Here is a 27,621-nt window from a genome sequence, read left to right on the forward strand (position 1 = left end):
TTCCACATTAAAAGAACGTTTTTATTTTTGGAAGATGAGTCGCATTTGTTTCTGGTGTGTCTTGTTTTGAACCCACAGCTGTGTCCCCAGGGGGGTTTGGGTACATGGTCCTACTGCAACATGCTTAGAGATTCTGAATAAATAAAGCTACAAAGCCCAAGTTATGTACAAAGATCTTAGGCAAAGATATTATGTTTACAAACCTATGTACAAGAAAACAAATGTAAACAGTCAAATGCAGCAGAGGATGCACAGGAAAGGAGGAACCAGAGGAGCCCCAACAGAAGGGGGGGGTTTCCCACCTCCCTGCTGCTGGGACCAGTGGTTTTTCTCAGCGCTTGTAAATAAACCAGCTTGGACCTGCAGAGCCAACTGAAGGTGATGGAGCAGACTGGGAATGATGATTCCTAAACCCACAGATCAAACCCTGCCTGGGTTTGTTGGTTCATTTAAAAAAAAAAAAATAAATCCACTGACTCTGAGGCACAGACAGACAGAGAAACTGCACAAAGGACGTTGCTCGAAAGCCCCCCCAAGGTGCAGGGTCACCCAACGCTTGTCACAGGAGCCTGAGGGTGACACTGGAACATCCAGGCCTATATTACACAGCTCAGAACATGGGTGGGGGGTGGTGATGGGCTCTGGGGAGGAGGTTTCATGGGCATTGCAGCCAGTTGGGATTAGTGGCTTTCTCAGCTCTGGTGGAGTTCCTGTTGTGGAGGGGTGTGGAAACTGGGCTGCTGAAGGCTGGGGACAGTGGGGCAGGGAAGCTGGGTCACCTCCCCGGGCGGGGGGAGATGCTGCAGCCCCTCAACACCTTCCTGCCCCCTGCCTCAGCCCTGCCAGCTCAGCCCAGGGCAGGTGGTGCTGCCACCCCCCTGTGCCAGGCCCCTGATGGTCACCCCAGTGCCCTGCCCTGCCCCCCAGGAGCTGCAGGGACACATCCCCCTCCCAGCCCCGCAGGAGGGACACGCTCCAGCGGCTGCAGCCACATCCCTGCCGGGCGGGGAGTCACGAACTGCGGGAACTGCGGGAACTCAGGCACCTGCCTGGCCCCGAGTCCTGGTACAAACGTCCCAAGTGCCACCGCACAGCTCCTCCCAGGGCCCCTCTCACGGGATTGCAGCCCCCTCCTGAGGAGCAGGGGCCGGGAGAAGAGGAGCCTGTGGGAGGAGCAGCCAACCTGCCTGTCACGCCAAACCTGTTGGAGAAGAGAGAAGGCAAAGGGGCCGAGAGGTCTGGCGAGCAGGACTCCTGCCTGTGCGGCACAGGGCGTGGGGCCACGACACAGAACGTCTGCTACAGCAACGGGAGGAAAGAATCTGTATTAACGGGACACGAAGGGCCGGGAGCACAGGGGTCTCCTCCGGCATCGCGGGGCGGGTCGTGTTCCAGCGGGGCGGGGTGGGGAGGAGGCGGGAGCAGTTCTGGTGCTGGGCTGAGAAAAGCATCCGCAAGTCCGAACACGACCTCCCCCGGGCTCATACGCTCAGGGGGAGCATTCCAGGCGCTGAGGATGGTCGAGAGGCTCCCAGGCCGGGGGGACCTTGATCAAAGCCGTTTACTGCCCTATGGAGCAACGAGAGACAGGCCGGTAAGCGAGGAGCAGCCCCAGGAGATGGCACCGCTCAGCTCTGCCCACCACCAGCAGCTGGGAGACGTGCCCTGCTCCTCCCTCCTGGCCGCATCCCTCACCCTGCCCCTGCAGAGGGAGCGGGGCCGAGACGTGACAGCGAGAAGGTCCCCTGGGGCCGCAGGGACCGGTGCTCACCCCCAGGCAGGGGCACGCACGGGAGGAGCTCGGCCCCCTGCTTGGGGACACTCCACCCGTGTTGTCCCCTGGTCCTTCTCTGCCAGCTCTGCCCAGTGAAGAGGATGGACACAGGCATGGCAGAGCTGCTGGATGCTGCACTACCCCCAGTACCCCCAGCTGGGGTGCTGCAGGTGCCTCCACACCCCCAGGATCCACAAGGTCCCTCCTTCCACAGGATACTGGAAGAAGTGAAGGAGTGGAGAACCTGGCTTCCTGGTGGGTTGGGAGAGAAGCACGTGGGTCTTACAAGCTTTTCTAGCTCTACTCTGTTAGGGCTTTGATGGACCTTCTGTAACTAGACTCAACACACAGTGTCTGCCCAGGCTCACCATCTGCTGATCACCAGCACCACAGCCTTGACAACCAGAAGTGATTATGTCCCTGTATCAGGTCAGCAGGACCAGACCAGGTCCCCAGACCAGCACCCTGCCCTCGTGGCTGGGTTTGTAATACCAAAGGTGGGGAGAGAAGCCCCACAGCTCTGCAAGGCAGCACAGGTCCCTGCCTCCATGCCCACCTACTCCCAAGAAGGGCCTCTGCAACACCTCACCAGCTCTGCCCCAGCCACCTGCACCACTCAAGATGCCACTGGGATCTCTCCCAGCAGAGCTACCCCTGGGAGAGGGGACACTTCAGGGACAGCCTCTGCTGCAGCAATTAAAGGCAAGAGGAGAAGCAGGAGGGCTCTGCTGACAAGGGAGAAGCCATGCAGGTAGCTGGTGGCTCTGGGGTCCCAGGCTGTGCCTGGAGCCATCACCACCTGAGGGACGGATGTGGCAGCAGCTCAGTGGTGGGTGGCTCAGGACACAGCAGGGCTGTTCCACACTCCCCTTCCCACAGTGACCCTGCACCTCCAGGACCAGGGATGCAAAGGCCTGGCCAGCAAAGCCAGCACAGCTGCCAGGGCACTGGGCAGGGACAGAATCCTGCCAGAGGAGCAGGTGAAGAGCTAAAATCTCAACACTTTGCCAGGACAGATTCCTGTGGGAACGTCCCTGCAGCCCAGCAATGCCCCCAGCACTGCACAACAGGAGGGGACAACACTCCACCAGGACCCCAGCACAGCCCTGTGCCACCAGCCAATCCACAGGGACATGTCCCAGCAGAGAGCTGTCCTAGGTCCCTGCACCAGAAGGTCCACATCTCTGCAGTGCTCCAGCCCTGGCAGCTCCCTCTCGCTGCCTCCTGACGTGCTGCACTCGCCTCCAGACCCAACACACCGTGTCAGCACATGGTGCTGCACCAGGGATGGACCCAGCAGTACAAACTTCTTAAAAATCGGCTCTTTCTGAGGCACCAACTGCTCCCAAACTGGGTTTCCAGCACCCGACCTCTGCCTGTTGGGAGAACACCTCCCTGCAGCCATCACCATCCCACAGAACTGCCTCTGCAGGCAGTTCCTCCTTCTAAATGAAGCACCACATCTCTAACCCTCCTCAGCTCCTGCTCAGAGCCATGTCTAGCAGATTGGGAGCCCCTTTCCATCTCCCAGAGGTACACAAACGAGGCCAGAAGCCACAAAAGGATCAGACACTTGGCACAGATGCCACCCAGAGGTGACAGAACTCTGCCAAAATCACCTGTGTCACAACTAGTCCAGTGATGTCTGGAACAAGAAGGGAGAACAAGCCCCATTCCAGAGCCAGGGCAGCAGGAGGATGCAAGGGTGAAGTGTTTCAAGTGCTGACCAGCACAGGGTGGGGACTGAGCACAGCACAGCTGCACAAGGGAGACATGAGAAGGTTTTTCTGCTGAAGATGGAAATGATAGAAACCCCGTGTAGAAGCCTTTTGAGGCTTCCCCATTGTTTGCTAATTAAAAAACCAGAGCAGGAAGGCAGGGCAGGGTGCTGCTTTGTGGCAGCTTCTCCCAGGATCAGCTCCTGGAAGCAGTTACCTGCATCATTCTTTGCATCCTGCCAGCCCAAACTTGCAGAGATACAGTGGTGGTTTGCAGAAGGCTGGTTCAGTAAGTGGGGCACAGGATAAGGCTTCAAACAGTAGCAGCAACTGGGGGGGATACTGAAAGCTGGCATTATGGCTGAGCCTACTGAGGTCTTACCTAGTCATGGATTTCTGTTGGTAACATGAAAATGCACAAAAAAGGGAAAGAAATCAACATTACTGCAGTTAGAGGCAAAGTTCAGGGAAAATAAAATACATTAAACACAGCAACTGTAAAAAAAACCAAAACAACACAACAAAGAAAATGTACTGGATGACTCCTGCCTAGCCTTCCAGAAGTGAGCTGAGAAGTCCTCGTGCTCTGTCTCCAAGGTCTGAGGCAGGACCAGGAGGAACATGAGCCTCCAGCCTTGGGCCTGGCACTGGTGTGGGGCTGCTGCATGGAGCTGACACTGCCCATGGCCCAGAAACTTGCTTCCAGGGATCAGTCCCAGCCAGGTCACTTGTCTCCTCCTTCTGTCTTGTTTCCTCATCTCTCAGACCTGACCTACTCTGTTGGGCCTGGGCCCTCGCTCTGGGCTTCCTGAGAAACTGGGCTCCAAGGTGCTCCAAAGGGAGCCAAAAGCACGAGTCCCTGCTGGAAATGTTCCCTGCAGGAGTTTCTGATGGGTGTTCCTGACCACATGTCCTTACAGTGGTGTGGACTTTGTGCCCATTTCCAACTGCTCACTCTACCCTGTCATTGCAGGTCAGTGCTTTAAAACACATCACTAACTCTCCCAAGCAGCTGTAACAGCACAAGGAGGTTGAGGAACATCTAGTGTGGAGGTGTAAGGAGGAGGATGGGGACATGGCTGTGGCAGAGAAGGCTGGTAGGACCTGCACTTTTCTTTGCCCTCTTGAGGGAGCCTGGAGCGTTTGCCACACTGTCCAACCCTTGGCTGCTTGCAGGCCGTTCCTGCAGGGGGCCTTGGATCCCCTCCTGAGCCACCTGCTGGCCCTGTGCTGCTGGGGCACGGCTGTGGCAGGCAGGAACAGTGGCACCGAGCAGGAGCACCCTGTCCTCCCCTGCTCTGCAACCCCGGGTGGCTCAGCAGGGCTCTGCCTGTGCCTGCCCCCCTGGCACCACCGGGGGCCAACTGCACAGAGAGAAACACGGCCCAGGGGCAAACTGCCTTTCAGAATGAAGTCAATTAACAGCAGTGGTACTTCAGCCTGTACCTCTGATGTGACTGATTCCATCAGAAACATGCATGTGAAGAGATACTAACTAGAGCAGGAGAGCAAGCACAGGCAGGCTGATGGTTGCAACAGGTTACAGCACCAGAGAGTTCATCTGAAGTGAGGAGAGAGGTGACAGGCTCAGGCTCTGAGCAGGGACAGTTAGTCTCAGTGCTGACAGAACTACTCCATGCAGTTAGCACCAACTCTGCACCTCCAAGCACCGAGTTAAAACACATGCAGCTCATCATTGCAAATGAATTAATTCATTTACCCATGACCAAGGTGGGGAATATGACCTTTTCACGCCTAGTGGAGAAAAATTGAAACAGGTTATGCACACAATAAAGACACTCTTGGGCATAACCCTGGATGCAAGAAATGGGGCAAAGCAAAGGTGTTGAACTAACCCTCACTAGATCTCTCTCTCCTCTTTGACCTCTGCATGATGAGACCCTGCCCTGCATGGTGCATTTCCCTGCTGCAAGTGCCTGACCCAGAGGGAAGCCTGGAGCGTTGCAAAGCACGTGGCAGGACACGGGATTACTCACCTGCACCAGAATGTCCCTGGAAGAGGGGAACTGTGGGTAATTTTTTGATAAGGTGGATGAGGGAACAGAAAAAAAGACCTTGATTTCCCAACCTTGATGTTTTACAATCAGGGTTGTGGACAACCCTGTCTGCTGTGTAAATAGACCTCTGTGCCTCACGGGACTGCTGGAAGAGGGCAAGCAGCACTTCTCAGACTTTACCTTGCTCTGTTAAAACAAAGGCCAAGAGATTCCCAAATAACCTAAGAATAAACATCAGCTACAAGGACTGGACATTCAAGAAAGCATGAAGGGGAGCAGGGGAGCAGTGAACAAGGAGTTGATGCCCCAGGGAACAAACACCCCTTGCTGGCTGACAGGCTGTCTCAGCTCTGCTGTTCAAGTGCCAGACCTCTGCGGAGCCCATCAAGGTCAGAGCTGTTATGTTCCCTAGCTGGATCCAAGTTAATGATCATTCAAGAACAATTACAACAGAAAAAAAAAAAACCAAGTCAATAAATCAGTATCTGTCTGAGAACCTGCTCAGGTGCTGTTCTGCCATGCAGAAGCATCATGTTTCTAAAGGAGCAAGTCTGCAGGCAAGTGATCTTACACCAGACTTGGCTGAGCTTTAAAAAACCTCAACAAGTAGGTAAGTCCTGACTGTTCCAATTCTCCAGCAGAGCTTCAGTGCAAGCCCAGCTGTCATCCAGGCTTCCCCCAAAGCCATGCTCAGGGGATTTCTCCTACCCCTGCTCCTCTATGCCAGCTCCTGCCTATCACTGCCTTCAGCTGCCTGCTCAGCACCACTCAGCAAGCAAAGAGCAGGTGTTTGATGGGAGACTGAGACTTCTCAAACATTTTAACCAAGAAGGTGTTAGAGGAAGGGAAGTAAATGGAACTATAATGATATGGCTGAGTTTCCTCTACCCTCATCCCACCATCCACCAACCAGCTGTTTCTTAGGCAGTGGCAGCAGATGGGACTGGATCTATGATCACATGTGGCTGTTTCAGGTTCCAGCAACAATTAGGGGCAGGGTGGAAAGTACAGGGGCTGGAGAGGGAAGAGAAAGAGGAGAGGGAGGAGGAAAGGGCAAGGCTTGACTCAGCCCCTCGTGCCCAGCCACCACAGCACACTCCAGATCCATGTGCCAGCACGGCCAGGGCTGCAGCCTGGGGCAGGACAGGGCTGCCCTCAGCCAGCTGAGGGGCTGGTTTAGCTTCCACCTGCAGCCATGACAGGGTGCTGGGAGACATGGACACAGCTCAGGCACTGCCAGCACTCACAGCATGCACAGACCTCCCTGGGGGCAGGAAAGCAGAGCAGGAGCAAGGGAGAGGTGAGCAGAGGACAGGGCCAAGGCAGCAGGGCCATGCAGGGATCTCTGACAACTTGCAGATAAGCACATCAGTCATTTCCACCCCCTTATCTAGCCCACTGACATCCTCCAACTCTGCTGTACAAGTTCTCTTTCAGGAAGCTGGGTTTCTAAGCCTTTTTCAGCTAAAACCTGCTCCAAACTCCAGGCAGCCAGCCCAGATAACAAGAGTGAATATAATCTGGATTAAAAGTGACCCCCACCCCACATGGCAATCAGCTTATTTGTCACACCACAACTCAATATAGCCATGCTTCCTCCTCAGAACAGCTATAATCTCTCCCCAGCAACTATGCTGACAGCTTGCACCTGAAGTGCAGCCTGTGCACTTTGAATGTGAGCACTGCTGGGGTGACCCACAGACCCCCTCAGCCTTGCAGAATGCAGACAACCCACAGGTCTGCCCGATTTGCACATGACACTGAATCCAAGTCTCCATTAAACTCTTCCCTTCCAAAAGCAGCAAACACCAGTGGCTCTAAGAACTCTGAGTGCCAGTTTCTAAGATGCAACTTGCCCTGCTACCCACGTAGCAACACGATTCAGCTCAAATGAGGATGACTGTAGGAAGCTCAGCTTGTCTGCTCTGCACATGGCACTCCTTAGGTTGTTAACAGCTCATTTCATTCTCAAAAGTAAGTTCTGGGTGGAGGATGTGCTGAATGTTAGCATTAAATTGGCTTGAGGTTTAGCATGGAAGACTCTGTGAAGGGAGCACAGAGGGTGTTTTGCCCAGACACATAAGCAAAGCTCTCAAAACCCCCCTGCCAACACTGCAGGACCTTCACGCTCTTTGCCCCACTCCCCAGGGCTCCTCATACTGCCACCAGGCCCTGACCTATGAAGGACTGGGAAATTCCTCCTGCTGAACCACTTCCCAGTAACCCAGAGGAAGGTCTGACCACAGATGAGTCACAGGAGACACAGGGGGTAGTTCTTCCAGTGGAAGCAGTTTCTGGCTTCAGGGCTGACGCACAGCACAGCCAGCAGGGGGGCAGCTGCCCCTGCAGGATGATGCCATTAATGACGTTTCTTTTCCCCTAATAAAGGGGGAAGTAGAGCAAACAGGACCCCATCCTCCAAGTGAGCATTTGCTGCCTGCCCTCAGCTGTTCTCACCAAGGCAATCTCCAGATTTGAGGTTAATGTACTTCCCAAGGCAGGAGGACACTGACAGCTATGGCAACCCCAGCACTGTTACTCGAGATCTCCTTCACCAGGGGTTTGCTCCTGGGGTTGTTCTATCACCTGAGATACAGCTGCCAGATCAGGCCAGAGGACAGAAAATGCACTGTGTTCTACCAGCTAAGAGACAAAATCACTTGCTTTTCTCTTCACTTTCCAGAAATCACACTCTGACCTTCCCCCATCCCCTTGAGACTTTGGCTCTGTGCATTATCTGTCCTATAGGATGGAAGCTGTAGGGGGCTAAGGGCAAGCCAAGAAAAACTTCTGCTCCAAGTAGCAGAAGTAGCTCCAAATGTGCTCCCCTTTAGGGCAAAAGTATCTCCCAACTTACCCTTTGTCAAAGAAAGAAGTGTGCCCCGGATGAGGGTACTTTGTGCCGTTGCTGTTCATCATGCCACTGGTAACATTCCCTGAAATGTAGGATTTCCGTGATGCCTGGTCCTTTGCAAAATTCCTGCAAGCAGCTAATTTGGATTCTAAGGCCTGTGAAAGGGAAACATAAAAAGATATCACCAAAGTAATACCACTAAGAGAAAGCACTTTGCTGCTTGAGTTCCAGCTTTGTCACAACCCCAACATCACCACAACCAGGACCCCAGTGGGATCACCCTGGGCAAGCACTGAACGAAAGGGGAACAAAGCTGTCATCTTCTGTCACCCAGCCACACAGGAAACCCCCATGAGATGCTGATGCAGACTGCCAGGCACAACTTGGTTCCATGAGGGCTCAGATTTTACAACATACCAACTCTCCATTAATTACCTAAAAGAAGGAAGCCAGGACTTCTTCCTTTAGCAGCTGCAGCAAGGCTGGCATTTGCTAATCAGAAGACTACAACAGAGCCTCAAGCAGAGTACTCAAGTTTTGGGAGGGACTGTGTGTTTGGAAAGTTGTTTTTTCTTCCCCAGGCAAATGCCTTCTAGTATTTCCTTCCTAATCTTGGCCTGTAAAACGTTGCCAGTTTCCTAAGCCACACTGATAGGCTTCAGAACAAGAGGTGCTACAGCCACAGCATCAGGAGGAACCAAAGGCAGCAGGACCAAGCCAGGTTCTATAGCCTATGCCTCAGCTCTACTACTTCCCAGCAAGTCCACTGAGATGATCTTCCCCTACACAAGGTGACAGTCTCTGCACTGTCTGGCAGTCTCAGGCACTAACGCCTGGCAGGAGTAAGACCAAAATCCTGATTCTCTCCTTCACTTGTGAAGACCACCTGCCCTTTCTGATGTCTGCTACAAACTAAGGCTTAGCCTGATGAATATCCACCTGGTCCTGCAGAAAATCTACTTCTCTATCCACCCTCTGTGGTGGGACATTCACACACTTGCAGATGGATGCACTGGAGAAATAAAACCTCACCTCTCCAAACATGGAGTTTGGTCCTGTTCCAGACAGGATTCCATTAATAGGTACTGAAATGCTATTAGAATTAACTGAACACTACACAGGCTTCTTCTAGAAAGCCATGTAAGCTTCCTTAGTGACTACACAGGAAGATACAGATATCAACCTATCTCTTGGTCTCAAAGCTCCTACCAGCTGGAAATAGGCAGTGTGACCTGTGCCAAGTAACCTGTCTCAGCTGCAAGCAAGAAAGCTGAGGGAAAGCTTCCTGCAGAGAAAGGGAGTCTAAGACTTGGGATGAGGCATCTAACAAGCAGCCAAGCCCAAAGTAAACCTGAACATCCTATAATTGTTGCTAAACAAACGCATGAGCTAGAATTTTGTCTCAATGGCAGAGCGTGTGTCTAAGAGCAGGCTGGGAAAGAAGCATGCTGCTTATTTGGCATTTCCTGTCCTTGCAGAGTAATCACACAGGATTGTGATTAAGCTCCCTAAATCCCCTGCAGACTCTTACTCACAATGATGCCATTTTAAACATGTCACTCGGTAACCCCGAGTCATCCTGCTGCCCTTTCAAACCAGCTACGAGCTCACTGGCTCCAAATGTGAACAACGAGGTAATTTTTCATTTCAAACTTTGCTAAAACAACTGTCTCTGCTGCAGCTACTGCTGGTCTCAGTGTCAACCCCAAGAGACAGAGGAAAGCCAGCACTGGAGGCTGCACACCGAGCCTGTCCACGCTTCCACTCACAACACTAACCACTGAGGCACAACTGGGAAGCCTGCCCCCCCTAAACATTGCTGTAACACATGATTAAACCACTTCCTCCCCACTTACAGGGTAATCCCTTTAAAGGCTCACGAAGTTTCACTTCCCCATCAATTACAGATGGGAACATTTGGCTTTCTGAAAACCCATTTATTTTATCACTTTTTTATCCAAGAGTTCTAGATTTTGAGCCATTTTCAGCACCTGTTGCAGATCTCCCCAAGCAGATGAGGAAACACTGGCAGGGTGATCCCAGCTCCCCTCCCATGCCACACAGGATCTGCACCTTGGTCTCCTTACAGAGGAAGCTGCAGTCCCCAAAGGGAGAACAAGTGGCTGATGGTGTCTAACCCCATAAACCAAAGTGCTGGAGAAACTTTTGACTCCAAATATTAATTTCGTCACCGAAAATCAGCATCAGAACCTTAGTAACATACTTTACAAATCAAGATAATTAAAAAACCCCAAACATTATCACATAATAAACACTGCATGTGGATGATTTGGAAACTACAGCATGTACTCAGCAGGGCCAAGGCCTTGCTGTAACTGTGCACAAGGCTGGAGGCAGCACAGGGACACAGAGACTCACCCCCACTTTCCGTAACAGGTCTCCCACGATGTTGAGTGCTGATATTCTAGCTGAAGGAGTAAGGGGGCTGGTACCAAATCCATTTGGTATGGCTGCAGACACAGACACATGTTATTATATGCTCCACTCTTCCACAGTTCATTTCTTTTAAGGTTTAAATAAATCAACTTCTACATGAACAGTCAAATGTAAAATCCTACTACAGACTATTCATACAATTACCCCACAGTAACACACATGGTCACTAGCCATGGAAAAAGCTTAGTTCCCATCCACTGCTGTCCTTCCCATTAGACCCACACACAGAGTTCATGCCCTCTCCATCTGCAAGGCTATTGCCTGCAATTCCTCTAATCCAGCTGGAGCTCCCACTGGAATCTACTCTTTCTAATTCCAAATATAATGTGCTAATCCTTGTGATTGTCCAGAGCCTTTCAGATGGGCAAAGAGACTGGACCAACTTCCTGCTACCTTACAAAGAAAACAGGACCCCTGAAAAGTGTATGTGGTAACAGAGGCAGGCTAGACTATCAGAATTACTGCCCATCATTTACTCAGCACTGCTGCTCCACACTTAAGCAGAACTCCCAGTCACTGCACCTCCCTGCAATCCCAAATGTCTGCAGGGCCCTACTCCAGGCATCCACTGCAGTGTGCAATCCCCGCTCCCCCAAAAGTGGTATCTAAGCTTCACTGTCCTTCTTTTATGTGGTATTTAGTCATTACACTCCTCAAATGCACCTGGTGCTGCCCCAGGATCTAAACACACCTTATGCAATGCATGTGGGATCCACACCTACCTACATTTACTCCAAGTTCACTAACAAGCACCTGGTCCGAAAGTGTTAACAAGCTGAACATCCTGCCAGACAACGAGACACAGTTTCTATCAACTGTACCTTTTGGGGAAGGAAAACTATTTTCTGATCCTTTTCCAACAGGTGTAGCTGGCAAGGAGAGAGAGGCCTGAACAGCTGAATCCATCTTCTCACAGTCTAGAGTGGGAGAACTGGGAGCTGACTTTCGGGTCACTTCCTGCTGCCTCTCCCGCACGGCCAGTTCTTGCCGTAAGTCTGAGGGTTGAAAGAAGAAGAAAAAAAACACACGTTGGTGACTGATTCTCTAACAAACTCTTCCTCTGTTCAGTTAGGAGGGAGGAGGAGGAGGACACGCTTTGCAGCAATTGCCTGCTGCTCTCTGAATTGCCTGCTGCTGGCTTTCTCCAGCAGCAGGGACCCCAGCCCAGTACCATCCCTTCCCATTCCAGCTGGGAGGGGAGAGGCAGCAGAGCCCTCCCCAGCCTGGGGGAGGTCCCAGCCAGCACCACAGCAGGTGACTCTGCCACAATGTTTTTCCCCATCCACAGTGGGAGTCCCTTGTCAAGTCTGTGACAAAAACTGTAGCTGGTCACAAATGCCTGCTGAGCTACATTGAGCTCCTACTCATACGGAAGTTGGAAAAAGGGAGGAATGACCTATTCTGGTGCTTCCAATTGCCCACGTTACTCCTGCAGCTAAAAATCCACAGGACTCCACACCAGCCAAAGAGCTGCATCCAGTTTCTTGATGCCTCAACCAGTAAAAGAGCAGACTGGAGATGGTGGGTAATTCAAGAAACAGGGAAAGAGGCTGGAGATTAGGAACCAGAGCTTTATTCTCACCTCCTCTCCAGACTCTCATTCATTCCCTCCCACTCCCACACATACTTGCTACAAAGAGTACCCAGCACAACCCAGCAACAAATCTGTACAATTCCTAGAAGGAACTAGATGCAAATAAACAATACATTGTAAGGGGGTTGTTCCTTTTTGGGAAGAGCAACTTAGTCTGTTACAGACCTCTTATTCCTTGTCTCAATCTGGTAGAACGTGCAAGAGCAAAATGAGTTGTATATTAACAGCTTTTAAGTTATCATAGATATTTAGAACTGATTTAAAGTAAAACAGCACAGCTGGAATGAAAATCTGTTTTGGCTCCTAGAAGAGGATTTGTGGCTGTTCAGTCAGAAATGTTATATTGGAGTTTGACACCACATCAATTCTTTCAGTGGCTAGTGTTCCTGCATGCTGTTAGGGGAAAAACATGAAGCTTTGCTACCCTAACAAAGACTAAAAATTTCCAAATGACTCATCCAAGAAACAAGATGTCTTTCTTTGTCAGTTATACCAGTGTTATAGAAAACAGTCCCCAAGGTTTTACTGTTTTTTCCAGTATTATTGCCCTAACCTCAAATTACAATACATACATTTCCTCAGAAAACATTTAACATCACCCTTTTTGTATTTCTTATAAAAACCTTTGTGCTTTCAATTTGTGGGGCACTAATTTGGTTCAGAGAGGTTCAGAAACGAGAAAAACATTAAAAAATCCCAGCCTGTTGTGAAGTTTGTTGTCTCACCCTCAGATCTAGGCCTTAACTGAGAAATTACTTCAAAAAGTTTCACTTGAGAAACAATTTGAAAACCACTAATCTCTAAACTGCAGTAATGGCAGGCACAGGTTGATGAGCAGACCCTACTGTGAGAGGAATTCCTTTCTGCCAACCATTAAAAAAATGCTTCTGCAGCATGAAATCCATTGGGGAATTCCCAACTCCTGATCATATTCCAAAAGATTATCCTGATGTCTCTAATCCCACAGGTCTAACCACAGACTTTCCTGGAATATCTTAAATAAACCATGCAATTTCCAAGAGGTTTAGAGGAAACACTGAGATGGGATTTTTAAAACAAGCTATTTAAACACTTATCCTGTATTTCCCTGTAATTTCCTGTGCTTTTCCTTCCTAAACAGGGCACAAAACCACAGTGAGTGGGAACTTTTGGAACACAATTCCTCAACTCATCTGCAGAACACAGTATTTTTGTGTTAAAAATCCTGAATGAATCTGATATTGATTTTGCCCTACATGAGGAAATTTTTCCTCTTAGCTGCACTGGACATACACAGGATAGAGAACATACTGTGAGTATCATGGAATGCCAGTTTGGAAGGGACCTCAAGGATCATCTGGTCCAACCTTTTTAGGTACTGCTATAGTTGATATGAGGTGGCTCAGCACCCTGTCCAGCTGAGAATTAAAACTGTCCAATGTGGGGGAATCCACCACTTCCCTTAGGAGACTGTTCCAATATTTGTCTTCATAGTGAAAAATTCACCTCTTGTGTCCAGTCAGAATCTCCCCAGGAGCAACTTGTGCCCATTACCCCTTGTCTTTTCCATGGAACTCCTTGTAAACAGGGAGTCTCCATCTTCTTGCCGACCAACCTTTTATGTACTGGAACACAGTAATAAGGTCTCCCCTGAGCCTCCTCTTCTCAAGGCTGAACAAACCTAGTTCTCTCAGCCTCTCCTTATATGGCAGGTCCTCCAGTCCTCTGATCATCCCTGTGGCCCTTCTCTGGACCCTCTCCAGCCTGTCTGCACCCTTTTTGTAGAGCAGGGACCAACCCTTACATTACACATCTAGTTCATGTCTCATTATGTGAGGCTTTCTATAAGCATGGGCTTTGGTTGCTGCACACATATGTTAGCAAGCCAGCACTGTACCCAGACACAGGAGTCATCAAGCCAGCCATACCTCTTGCTTCATCCTTTAATCTCTGTACAGAAACTAGCAACGACTCCTTGTCATCCAGTTCACTTTCTAAAAAGGCATTTCTTTCAATAGCTTGGTTCAGTCTTTGTTCAAAGTCTTCCAATGAAACTATTGTTGCCCTAGAAACAAAATCCAGAATATTAGGTTCTTCAGCTCAGTGAACATAAAAGCGTATTCAAAAACATAACAGAAGGAAAAATGTTAGGAGGGTCTAACATTCAATTTAGTCATTTGAAAGCTATGGAAATGCTTCTCAGAAGGGACTAATAATACTCCAAAGAAGCAAAGGGGTAAGATGAAAAGAACATGATAGCATCTGGCTCTCAGAGATGCACCAAAGAGCTGGGAAAGAGCCAATCCAGTGCAACTAGCTCAGTTCTTCCCAGGCCATGCTCCAAAGTCATGTTTCATCAGTGCATTAGCTCAGGTGGTGCTGCACTCTCCAGAGCTCTGGCCAGTCAACCCCAGTAAGTGCAGGAAGCAGGGCACTGGGATATTACCTAAGACCCAATTTGTTCCATGATTTCAGTGGGGCAATTCATGTGTGTGAAAAGTTAGTCATGAGGTTAAGAGCCTTGTGGAAACAGGGCCTCAGCTCTCAGATTGGTTTGCCAGATAGCCAGAGGCTCATTCCTGGTTCCACTGAATCAACAGCAGAATTCCCATTCAGCAAAACGGAATCATGACCTACTCCAGAACTGGGTGTTGCCACCAGCAACCTGTTCATTTCTTGCACTTACACAGGACATGTTTGCTCCCTACCGTCATTAAGCTGTTATGCAAGGGAAGAGCAGACTCCTTTGGCCTGTCTTCTTTAAAAGGGACTATGTAAAGCATCAGCTCCTTACTTCAAAGGGGCTTTGAGCTACCAGGATCACAAATGTATTGCAAGAGTCACCTAGCTGGTAGTGCCCAAAGCAGTACACTGGCCTGGCTTGCCCTGGGCCTGCTTGCACTGCCTGTTTCTCACAGGAACATGAAGCACACTGGTCCCTCTGCCTTGCTGGCTGCAAGGTGAGGCTGCCAGCTGGTGGGGAACTCCAAGGGGAAACTGCACCCTACAAAGCATCAAGTGTCCTGGGGTTTGTTTGGGCCTTTCTGAATGTGTGTTATTTTCACTTCTAAAGAATAATAAAATGAACAATCTGAGCAGCAATTAAAAGATCTAGTGAAAACTTTCAAGGAAAGAAGAGGTTTGCAGCCTTCACCTCTTTGCACGCTCCAGGTCATCGTTGGCCTGTTCCAGCTCCCTCACATACTTATGGAGCTGATCTTTAATGGCCCGTGTCTGGCTCAGGTCATCCTCTAACAACGACACTTGCTTGTAACTTTGTGCATACTGGTGCTCCAGCTTCTCCTGAAAGAAAGAAATAGCAAGATAAGTATCAGTCACACACTCTCCAAGTCAACAGCAGTAAAACAGGACAAAGAGGGTAACGTACTCTCTGCAGTCTGTGGGGTTGCTGGTGATACAGAGCAAAGTCTGGCAAGCTGGAAGGAGCATGCTCTGAACATCAGAGCTGGACACAGCATAAAAGCACAGACACTGCATTGTGCACAGACCAGGACACAGCTGGCTGCTCAGAGGTGTCCTTGCATCTGTTCCCAACAGCCTGCACTGACAGCTGCTCTGAAGCCTCCAACATGTAGAAAGCCAGAGAGACTGCACGGCCACCCTGTCAGCACTGCCCCCTCGACAATAGTCACACTGTTACCAGAACTTGTCTGACATCTCCATCAGCAACAATGACAGCCTCTGAAATCTGTTGCAAAGCATCCAGGCCCACAAGCTCATCCTCAAAAGACTGGAAGGTTTAATTCCCCAACATGTTTTTATCTGCTCTGAGGGTGCAGAGAGGGGCATATGAAAGAAGTACAGACCTTATAAAACATGGACTGACCTTACAGACATGGCTGGGACTGGATATGCCAGCAAGTAAACTTTATTTCCACTGGTTAGGTTTCCAACCTTTGCCTTCACTAAAACAACCCAAGACTACAAAAAATGCTGCTTTCCCTAGACTCTAAAAGGGTAATAAAGTGTTAATGTAGGGGCATCAATTTAAAGTCACCTTCTGCACATGCAGATCCTTATGCTATGCAATTCTTGTCTCCACAGATATGGCTGTTCAGAAAAAAATTAGGAGATTCTCTCTGAAAGATGTGCACAACTCACTCATCTTCAGCTTTCTTTAAGGTTCCATAAAACTAAGGAGACCTTCTGAGTAAAAAAACTGGTCTGCAAAGAAAGATGACAGTGCCGTCTGACAAAACATACTCGTGTTGTCTGCCCTGTTGCTAAGCTGATGTTTTCTGTGTAACTAATAAAGCTACTCCTTGGCAAAGAGAATTTAAACAAATGAGGCTCCATTACAAGAGTTTCATGACGTGAGCAAGAAAAATTCCACCAGATATGTCCCTGGTAAGTTGCTGGCCTTATTTAGAAGTACGTGCCATACTCAAGTCTGGATTTTAAACAGACAACTCCTTTACTTCATTTGGATATGCAGGGACCAAGAATAGACCAGACAACCTAAGATCCAAGACATATCTCTAAGAAAAAGCAATGCCATTACAGAAAAGACCTACCTTTAATGTTTCCACTTCATACTTCAGTCTTTGGTTATCTGCTTGCAAATCTCTGTTCCTCTGCTCAGCTTGCACTAGCTGTGCCTCCAACTCAGCTTCTAATTCTCTGCTGCCCTCCTGAAACTCAGCCAGCTCTTCACGAGCTTCCTGGAAGCTGTAAGGAGAGGATTTCATCAGCTGAAAATCCAGCATCTCCCAGTTAAAACAAAATCCACAGCTCTTTTAAAATAATTAGCTGAAAAAACAAGAGTTTTCAAGAGTGTAACTGTCATCCACAGACCTCTAAGGGAAAAAGAAAATTGGGAAAAGAGAAACTACATTAATCTCAGCTATAAAAGGAAATTCATTCTCTTACATCAAACAAATTACACTACATCAAAGAAGCTACATTAAATGCATGTGTGAATACAAACTTGTATAAAGCTATTTACAGGATTCATGGGGGTCTGACAATCACTTTGTACTCCCATTAGATTTCATTGCTATGAGACCTGACGTGAGTCAATGAATTAAGCAAACATTTAACCTGATTTTGGTCAAAAACTGTGAGAGAGAACAACACTTTCTGAATGTATGTACTATCTGGAAATGTAAGGTTCTTGAAAAGCATGAAGGTTTGAATCTTCTGGTTATTAAACATCAGGGCAGGAAGCCAGCACATACCTACCTGATCCCACTGCAAGTTATTAAATACTAGAAGTAGCCTCTCCACATACTTTGCTTATTAAATTTGCATCTTTACCATTCATAACAGCTCAGCTCTTAGCAAGCAGCAGAGAAAACTATCAAGGTTCTAGGAAACAACATATCCACTGCTGTCTAAGACAGTATTTTCTGACACCCAGGAACAGCTTAGGGTTCTCCACATCCCTCAACATGCCCAACACCTCCCTCCAAAAAAAAGCAAACCCAAAACCAAACAAAAAAGCAACCTGCACCTTGGGCTCTTTGGGCTTGAGAGAGGTTTAACTGGCTTTGCCTCAATGACACATGACTAACACTGCATGCAAAGAAAGCTTTCCAAAGAAACTTAATTGGGGGCCTCCAATGCCCCTAGCTCCAAAAAAACCGAAACAAAGCCCCCTCCCAGAAGCAGCACAACATTACTCAAGACAACAACTTCTCTTGTCCATTTTGGCAAACAAAAAGCCCTGTGCCCCCCAGAAGATGCAAACCACTGGCACAGGCTGGACTATGAGGTACAATCCACTTCAGTAAATTGCAGCAGACAGAAAATCAGCCACTTTTCATACCAGTAATTCAACTACAAGAAACTTGAGGGAACAGCAATGAGACAAGGCAAGCCCAAAGGCTCTTATGATAAAACATCAACTACTTAAGGCAGCACTTCAATTATACAAAGATGCACATGATCTCAAAAGGGCTCTGCTCCTGCTCAAACATGCTCAAAACATAGCCTGGAGTTCCTGGCATGGCAATGCTGTACAAGGAACACTCAGCTCCCACAAGGCTGGATGTTTTAAAGCTTGATTTCAAGCTGGAAATGCAGAGATTCTTTCTAAAACATCTAATACCCACCTTGCTGTAGCTTTGCAGAGAAACAGATTAAACAATGTTCTGGTCATTTAAGAACCAAATCCAGCCTGCACATCTACAACAGTACCTTTGTTTGTACTTCAAGGAAAGCTCTTTCCAGTATGCAGTTTCCTCCTTTGGACTCGAAAAAGTTGGGATTTCTTCACTGTCCATGATCAATATGACCTGCAGGATACAAAAATAAGAATACACTCAGGATAAACAGACAGGCAGACTGCCCTTGAGACTGCTGGTAAGTCCTGGGCTTCAGCAGCAGGGCCTGAGAGCAGCTCCCAGCCCTGGCACATGCCTGCAGGATGCTGATGATCCCCAACAAGCAGCATTCAGCACAGACCTGCTGCAACAAGAAACTTCGTTTTATCCACCTTCTGAAAAGGCTCGTGGAGCAGCCTTTAACAAGACCAGAAATTTTGGCTGGATTTTGTACCTGCCACTGAAATGTTAGTTAATGGCATAAACTCGCTTAGGACCACAGTTGGTAAGGACACTAACACAGCCATCAGTTTGCACTTTTTGTTTGTAAAATGTTCTTAAAGAGATTTTGCCTCCTGCCACCAACACAGCAATGCCCACTACAACTATTAGAGCTGCAAAGGTGTGGAATGAATGAGGACAAGCCCTCTGAGATCAACCACTAACACACTGTGCTGCAGAGGTTAAAATTCAGTGTACTCTTCCCATGTTGAGTCCTAGCTACTTCCTACCTTTGTATAAACCACACAGGTAACAGAAGGAATCCACATAGTTTTGTTCTCTGTGTCCTCTCAAGCCAACACAAGAAAGATCAGCCTGTCTTGTAAAATTATATGGTCAGTGCTTCCAGCCTGGAGGTGTTTAGAGGAGCAGCTTCCCACGCCAAGGCAGGGAGATCATGCTCTCTGGATGAGGAGCTCCTTTCTCCAGCTGCTTGGACCACTGGAAACCACTTGCACTGCTGCTCAGCTGCTAGCCCGTGTAAGGAACACAACCCAACACGTACTGCTGACACTGCTGCTCAGTAACAGAGCAACACCCAGCCCTGGTGGGCACAAGATGTTTGAGGCCTCCACACACACCAGGTCTCAGAAGCTTTTGAAGATGATGGAGTGGTGGTCATGGTCCTGCCATGCACAGCGGGACCAGGAGAAGTGTTCAGACAGGCTCAGTTCCTGACCACAGCCAGGAGTTGCACCACACTAGGTGCCATTTCTGAGCTCTCCCCAAGGAATCCCACAACTCTTTTATTGGCAGGCATATTTTTCTCTCTCCAAAAGGCAAGACTCTAATTCTGTTATTAACACACAGAAAAGAATACGCTGAAACCAACCTCTTCCCTGCTTAAAGCAAAGGATTTAAGCAGTGCTTACATCGAGCTCATCAATCAATAGCTGACCTCGAAGTCCTGACTTTCACACTCTAACAGGCATCAATAGACAACACTGTCCCTTCAGTCCTAAAACTGTCACACTAATATGTCATGCATCTCAGTGACCCACATTTCAGACACCTAAAAGCGGGACAAAACAAGCCCATGCTTTCATCAGAGGGCAGACAGGCTCATTTCAGACACTGGCACTTATCTCACAAATAAAATTAGGCAGAACTGGCACATTTGTTCTTCAGCTGAGACTGCAGCTGCCACAACCCAAAGGCACGAGACCAAATTTATTCAGAGGGTGCTAAGCACCTCAAAACCACCTGAACCTCCCCTGCACTGTATTTATTTAGCTTTCCACCTATATTGTAGAAGCACGTTTCTCATGAACCAGGTCTCCGTGCTGCCCAAGAGACTCGATGGCATTTCCTTTTCTGCATTGCCCTGTACTGAGAAAATAAAAGTGGAGCCACTATAACTGCCCCCAGCACATACACTGTCAGCCCTGCTGTACCTCGTCAGGTAAAAGCATCTTGGGGTGTACTTGCTTCTGAAGTTTCACTTATTACCAAGGCTGCTTCATGACAACACAGGGACAAATCATAAGTCCCACGCAAAAGTGTTTATGGTGGAAGTGGAGCCCATTAATCACCTCCTAAACTGCGGTGGTTTCACAGCTGGGTGCACTGAGGAGAGCAGACATCTGCTGTGGCTCAGACATGTGTCAGGCAGCTCCTTAACTGGGGTTGGGAAAGCCAGGAAGAGGAAGAGGTTAGCAGCTTGGCCTGGCTACTGCTGCATGCTGTCTGCAACATCAGTCCTACTCCGACCTCACTGAAACTGACTCAGTAAAAGCCTTCTGACCCTTCCCTCTAAGACACTTGGCTCTAATCCAGCACACTGAGATCAGCAAGGAGCACATTTTCCCCAAAATAAATGAGGCGTAGCACAGAACAGGATCAGCTCTTGCAGGCCCAGATGAGCTGACTTCACAAGGTAAACAGCCAGGAAGCCACCTGTCAGCAGACTTCAGGATATGTTCAGAAAAAAGTCTGTGCAAGGAAACATCTTACATCATTTCCTAGAAGCAGCTGAAACAAGGTACGCCTGGGCCCAAGACTCCCTTCCTGTCTGTTCCCACCAGGCACACCCTTGGAAACAAACATCGAGGAGTCCCTACAACCACAGCAGCCTGTGAGAAGGAGGAAGGGCTGTCTGGGACCCACATGCACTCACAGAGTCACCAGCTCCTGATGCAGAAGGTATTTCCCACCCCTTATCAAAAGACCCTTAGACACCAGAGGGAGGAGATTCAGCCCTGTGGTACTTCAGGCCCCTCGGCAGCAACTCCTCCTTCCCAAGCCCACTCAGAGGGAGCAAGATGACCTTGTCCAAGTCTCCATCCTTTGCCTGCCTTGGTTAAGCAGGTAATGGTTCCTGACTACCCACCCCCCATGTCGACCTTCATGCCTAATGCTGTCTGCAAGGAATTTTGATCTGCTAACTGCACTGCACAAACACCTACACCAGATGCTAATGCCAGCATATAATTCCAAGCTCCAACATCCATATCCCAGTTTTTGTACACAATTACATCACTTGCCTGCACAGGGGACAAGAGAAAGAGCTAAGAACACAGAAAAACTCTCCAAACAAGACAACCCAGGTCTCAGAGCTGGGATATACAACAGCTTCCAAACGTGCCACTGGCACACAGGTGGCCATGAGAAAATCATTTCCCTTCTGCCCATTTTTGCCTATTCCCTCTATTTACAGTGCTGAAACAAGGACGTATCTAAGCACATGTATAAGCCTGGCAGAAAGTGACTCCCAGACGTTATCAGAACATACCTAGACAATTTGAAACATCTCACGCGTGGGAGAGTCGATGCCCACGAAATGCCAAGAGTTTAACAAAAACTGTTCTGCTTCAGCCTGTTGCCCGTTGTCCCGGGTCTGAGCATTCTGTGAGGAGCTGAGAACCAGCACGGCAAGTCCTTCCTATTCACAAGCTTCTTTGCATACGTGGCACTTGCAGAATCAAGCCTTTGACAAACAACACTGAGGCTTTCAGGATACAGACAAGACAATGCAGCAGCGTCTTCCAGGGAAAATGAGAGCAGGCTTATGCTGCTGCCCACTTGAATTCATTACAACACAGCTTAGCATTCACACAGCGCCCTGGGAAAGCTCAGCCACACGGGCATAACTCCAGGATCCAAAGCACTCCTCACACAAGAACTATGTTCAAAACACGGTGGCTCCTTTCAATTGCCCCCTTGCACAGTCAGCAGGACAGGGGAACTCTCCAACTGTTAAAATGGATCAGCTTTTCCATGCTGCCATCACTCTGAAAAATGCAGCTTGTAGGTTAAGAGCTTCTCTAAATCCAGGGGGGTTTGTACATGACAAATTTGTTTTCTCACCTCCAAAAGTATCGTTACAAGTGAGATGCTCAGTATGCTCTGGATATTACACGAGCCAAAGGCTGAATCCAACATGTAGCAGAAGTAACTACACTAACATGCAGACAGTATTTTTCAAGCAGCTTAAGGAATCTCAATTTCAAGCCCAAACTGAAATCTTTATGGAGCCACCTTTTCAGCTAAGTTATGAAAACTGAAACACAGCTTGAAGTAGAACAGAAACCTTCCCAGGCTCTCCATGTGACTGGAGGCTGCTGCTAGGGTCTGGATCAAATATCAGACCAAAACACTAAGCTTGAAATATAACACGATGTTTTGACTTCTGCCCACCCCTTCCCACAGTCAGGAATCCACTCCTACCCATGCTCAAAGTCAACCTGATTCACTGGCACGTCACAGTAAGGATGAGCTATAGATGCACGTCCAAAATGATTTTGAGTGCTTCTCAGAGGCAGCTGCAATTCCCTCAGGAAGTACCTGCAGCATCTCAAGTGGCTGGATAAACCATTCTTCCTGGTTTTAATCACCCCACATTCTCCAATTTAAAACTAGCTTATAAATATTTGCCAAATCAAATGAATTAATCTTATTTCATTCTCACCAACAGGTTGCTTTTCTGCACATAGGCCACCAGCTTCCTTCCTCAAAGTCCTGTTTGCCCGATATCCTCAGACACCAAACATGAAGAACTGAGCAAAGCAAATGCCCATTGACCTCTGGAATTCAACAAGTAACCACCTAATGCAGGACTTGATAAAGAAATGCTGCCAAGTGCTCACATGTGGTCTTCAGTTCTCAAGATAACAACCCATTCTGGCTATCACAGCCCTCAAAACTGCCAAGTGCCACGTAATGGCCTCAGTCATCCCCTCCTTGTGGGGAATTACTCTTCTTTTGAGTGCTGGCACCACCCAGAGCAGCCACTGAGAGCAGGAAGGACTGTCAGCAACCAGCTCCTCTTCCTCTTCCCATTTTAAGCTGAATCACAGAGAGAAAAGCAGAAGAAATCTTGTTTCCACAGTTCTTCACCTTCTCAAACCACAAGAATCAACAGGTAACCCCCCCAAGCCCCTGAAGCTCTGGATTTTTTTCCAAAATCCAGACAAAAATCAAAGCAAATCTGCATTGTCTTTCACTTAGTAGAATAGGGAAAACAAACAAACAAAAGCCCTGGATTCGATTTCACCAAACAATTTGTGCTTGTTTTTCTCATCCTGAAATAGGAGCTGGAGGCATTTTCATACACTGTTTGGAAGGCTGCCTGCATCCATCGTTGCTTCAGAAAGTGAACCTCTGTCTTTTCCTGCAATACTATTTTTGAACTGAATGTTCTCGGGTGAACCACAACAAATGTCTCCTTGCCTCACAACCACAGCAGCATATGAGCTTTCAGGAAAAAAAAAAAAAAAAAAAAAAGGCACAGAGCACAGTGTCAGCACAACACTGCTTCCTCTGCTGTAATAATAAATCCTGCATTTCCAATTTGGAGAGCAGAAGAGGCAGAAGATAACCAAATCCTACCAGCAGGGTCTTTGTGCCAGGTTCAGGCTAAAAGCCTTTAAGATAACCAAACACCACACTGTAAAAGTCTTGTTATCTCAAGAGCCTCTTGTGGAATCAGCCTTGTTAATCGAATAAAACAGGTATGCTTCACACCATATGGCTGAGACTTATATACCTTGTGAAGACATAATATTCAGTGGAGCAAAAAAACCCCTTGATAGCTTAGCCAGCTCTGGGATCCAAACCTTGAAACCAGAAGACAGGTACTGATGCAAGAAGCCTCTTTTCAAGCTACAACTAAAAATGACATCAGAATTTAGTATTAACTACCATTTATCACTTACAACCATGGGAAGTTAAAGACATCCAACCTCTATTTGTTCTGAAGAGGCTGGTGCTCCTGATGTGGGCTGGGTATCTGCAGAACTGAAGGAAAGACCCTTGGAGATGTGCATGTCCCAGAACAACTGGGGCCTGAATACAGGAACAATTTGCTCCCAGCTCCATAGCTGGGAACCCTAAAGGGATAAATCCATGCAGTGCAGAAGAGTGTGGAATAAACAGCAAAGTGCAAAGGAAGTTAAGGCTGACAAAAAGCTTTGCCTGCCTTGGTCACTGCCATCTGGAAAAGCACCTCTTAGGAAAGTCAGAGAGATACAATAAGCACCAGAAGCACAGATCCTGACTCTACAAAGAAGGCTAACAGCTGGCACAAGCTGCCACATGCCTGCACACCCTCACTCCCACCTCTGGAGATTATCCACCCAACTTGCATCTTCTCAAACTCACAGTTGCCTGGTTTCTTTTTAAACCTTGAAAAATTACAGAGCATCCTGCCCAGAAGCAATGAATTTATCCAAGAGCTTACGACATGCACAGCAAAGAGCTTGTGACAAATGACTGCACACAGGTCCCTTGGGCCTCCCCATTATCTCAGCAATTAATAGTATCCCAATGACAATATTCCCTGGAAAGGTGGTGGCCAGAGGGCTAAGATGCTTCTGGATCCTGCAGAATGACAAGTGACCAAGAAACTGAAAGGGAAAAGCACTTAGCATAAGTTTCTTCCAAGGGGAGTGAATTCTGTTGCTTTTACATCTCTGAAGCTCAACTAGAGCCAGAGAGGGGACACTGGTTTTGGAAGATACTACCCATAAGCTAGTCACAGGACAGCCATCAACAGAGACGGCCTTGGGTCTCTTCAGTAAGCACTTAAAAAGATGAGAGCTAAAAATAAAACCCCAAACTCTAGGTTGATCAGGAGAGGAAAGCAGCACAATGTGCTACTGAGCTGTATCAAGAGAAGAGCCCTCGAGGGACACAATCATGTCAGGAAAAACATGCTTCGATGGGCATGTCTCGTTTTGCCCCTGGATGAGTGCAGTACAGGAGTCAACACACTTCAGAGCTGATGTTGATTATGTTTGTGGTGTCACAAACATCAAGATGGACTGTAAAAACAGTTTCCTTTCTGTAGTTTGGCTTTCCCTGCTTCTCAAAAATGACTGTAATAGACTGAGGGAATAAACAGCACATTGTTGCCTTAATTTTTGTGAGTCTGCTCCCAGACACGTCTCCAGAGGAAGAATCCTTATGGCACCAAGGTCACAGACATCATCAGTCTCGTGTTCTACCTCCACTTTCTCCTTTTCCTTCATTTCTCTTTCCTTCTCCACCAAATTAGGCCTTTACCCCAAAGAGGGGGGAAGGAAATTAAATTCCTGTGCCTCTGAACACAGCCCTTCACCTCTGGAACTCCCCATGACAGGCAGGATCTTCACGTGTGTGAACCAAATGAATGCCTGGGCTCTGCTTCCAGGTATACAGCATAAATACACAGCCCAGCAGGTCTGGGGCTGAAAGCTAGACAGAGGATCTCTTCCAAGAAGGACTAACACTAGTAATCCAGAAACTACACTACTTACCCACACGTGTCACATCCCCTACAACTGCAGTTAACTGGCCTGTGCAGTCCCAGTGCTGACACATCAAATTGAAATGTAAATAAATATAAAAGCCTCTTAGTTACTTTTCTGCCCTGGGACAGCTCCTTCCTCTTACAGTTACTAATGTCACTAACCAAACACTGACCTTGACAAGGTCACCTACCCTCCAGAGTGTCCAGGATTTTTTCTGAAGGGAAAAAAAAAAGAACAAAAAAACTTGCTTAAGTATCTAAGGAGCTCTTGTACTTCAGTTTTACATATTTAACCACATCTCAGGGCAATAAATGCCTCTGAAAGTGCCCTCCACCTCTCTGCTCTCCTGACCAAGTCAAGATAGTTGCAGAGGAAACAGAGAAGCCCCAAGTCTCCCAGTGCAAACTGGTCAAGAGTAATGAAGCTGGGCTGGGTGAGGACAGCTCTCCCCTTCCCTAGGAAGGAGAGAGAGAGAGATGCAGTAATGGCAAGTCACTTAAATGAAGCCTAGCTCTAGTAACGTATTTCTTCTTGTGTCAGATGTGTTCATCCTTCACAGCACGTCTGCTGCAATTCGGGTCAAACTCATCAAACTGGGAGCACAAGGCAGGGGCTGCTCGAGTTCGGTCATGTTTACACCAAACACAACACGACTCGTTAAGCCCACAGGGAGGAGACAAAAACCTCTGAGAAAAACCCCTGAAGAGAACTGCTGAAAAAACCATTCGCCGGCCACGTACCCCAGGCATCTGATCCTCCAAGTATCTGATGAGAACGGAGGCAGAGCCCAGCTTCTTGTCGGCGACTGGGGACGGACGACAGAGAACCAAACACCCTCGGGGACAAAGCCACCTCCAAAGTGGCACAGCCACTGCGAAGGGAGCGGGCTGCCAGGCAAGCCACCCGACTTCCTCTGCTTCTGCGGGAAGGGGTGAAGTCCCTTCAGGCTCTGAGGAAGGACCCAAGTCCCAAGCGTTTCCCCGCCCCGCTCTCAGCCGCCCCGGCTGCCCTCCTCCCCGCCACAGCTCAGCACAGCCCGTAGCTCCGGGCAGGGAAAGCCAGAGCCCTCTCCTCTCCTCTCCCACACCAGGCCGGGGCTGCCACCGCCGGGGCTGAGTCACCGGGGCCCGCAGCCCCTGCCAGCCCGCACCGCGGGGCGGCCGCCGCCACTCGGGCCGTTCTTGCGGCTTTAACGCACCCAGACCCTTGCGGCCCGGGCTGTGACCGTCGCCGCAGAACCGCAGCCCGGGCCCGCCGCACCCACAGCCCGCTGCCCGGCCCCGCCAGCGGCCGCGACCAGCGGGAACCAGACCCGCCGGTGCCAGAAGATAAAACGCCTTTCCTCCCGACGGGCCCGGCCAACCGGCCCCCCGGACACGGCGAAATACCTTTCAGAAGGGGCTGCGGGTCGGTGCCGGCACCGCTCACGGCCGGGACGGGCCCCCCCCCCCCTCCCGGGGCGCCTCGCAGGGCGGCGGCCGCGCGGGGCAGGGCCAGGCCGGCCCCGCCGTGACAGGCACCGCCCTCCGCCAATGGGAGGCGGCGGGGCGGCCCCGCCAGCCAATGGCGCCCGGGGGAGGGCGGGACCTGCCCCGTTGTCAGTTGGCAGCCAATCGGCGGAGGGGCCCGGAGGGGTGCGGGGCCCGCAGGGGGGGCTCCCCCTCCCGCGGCGTCTCTCCCCCCCAACCCCGTTCCTCCCCATGTCCCCGCACCGGGACACCCCCCCCCCCCCGCGCTCCGCAGCCGCCGCCACCCACCGGGGCGCATCCCCTGTCACGGCGGCAGCATCGCCCGCCGGCCCTGCCGCTGCCTCATCCGGGTACTCCGGGGGGCGGGGCCGCGCGGTGATGCAACGGCAGGAGGGGGCGGGGCCACAGTGACGGCAGAGGGGCGGGGCCTCGCTGGGCGGGGTCCCGGGGTCCCCGCGTCCCGG

At 49.3% G+C, this 27,621-nt stretch overlaps 1 protein-coding gene across 8 annotated transcripts; it reads right to left on the reverse strand.

The window, feature by feature from the left end:
- Positions 1 to 27,519, reverse strand: NDEL1 (nudE neurodevelopment protein 1 like 1). 8 transcript variants are annotated; one of them, XR_007891101.1, is made up of 12 exons: positions 27,446 to 27,519; positions 26,429 to 26,607; positions 18,554 to 18,651; positions 16,930 to 17,083; positions 15,549 to 15,697; positions 14,323 to 14,459; positions 11,643 to 11,816; positions 10,744 to 10,835; positions 8,368 to 8,519; positions 5,213 to 5,247; positions 3,710 to 3,888; positions 1,480 to 1,569 (listed from the first exon to the last, which is right to left on the reverse strand). XR_007891101.1 is itself a non-coding variant. In XM_051634690.1 (11 exons), the coding sequence occupies exons 1-11, from the start codon at positions 27,453 to 27,455 to the stop codon at positions 1,562 to 1,564; spliced, it is 1,188 nt and encodes a 395-aa protein (XP_051490650.1). In that variant the 5' UTR covers positions 27,456 to 27,519; the 3' UTR covers positions 1,476 to 1,561. The 8 variants fall into 8 exon arrangements, 7 of the variants coding, with proteins under 7 accessions (XP_051490649.1, XP_051490651.1, XP_051490653.1 ...); XM_051634690.1 differs by lacking the exon at positions 3,710 to 3,888 and having other exon boundaries at positions 1,476 to 1,569; XM_051634689.1 differs by lacking the exons at positions 3,710 to 3,888; positions 5,213 to 5,247 and having other exon boundaries at positions 1 to 1,569.
- Positions 27,520 to 27,621: the final 102 nt, after the last annotated feature.

Source organism: Apus apus, chromosome 17, assembly GCF_020740795.1.
Source record: "Apus apus isolate bApuApu2 chromosome 17, bApuApu2.pri.cur, whole genome shotgun sequence".
Classification (NCBI taxonomy): Eukaryota; Metazoa; Chordata; class Aves; order Apodiformes; family Apodidae; genus Apus; species Apus apus.

Excerpts from the sequence above, each read along its gene's own strand:
- NDEL1 (XM_051634689.1), bottom strand. Across the intron at positions 10,836-11,642 it reads TAGTTTTCCTTCCCCAAAAG|CCATACCAAATGGATTTGGT; the intron begins GTACAGTTGATA and ends CTGTGTCTGCAG. Across the intron at positions 1,570-8,367 it reads ACTTCTTTCTTTGACAAAGG|GGCAGTAAACGGCTTTGATC; the intron begins GTAAGTTGGGAG and ends GTTGCTCCATAG.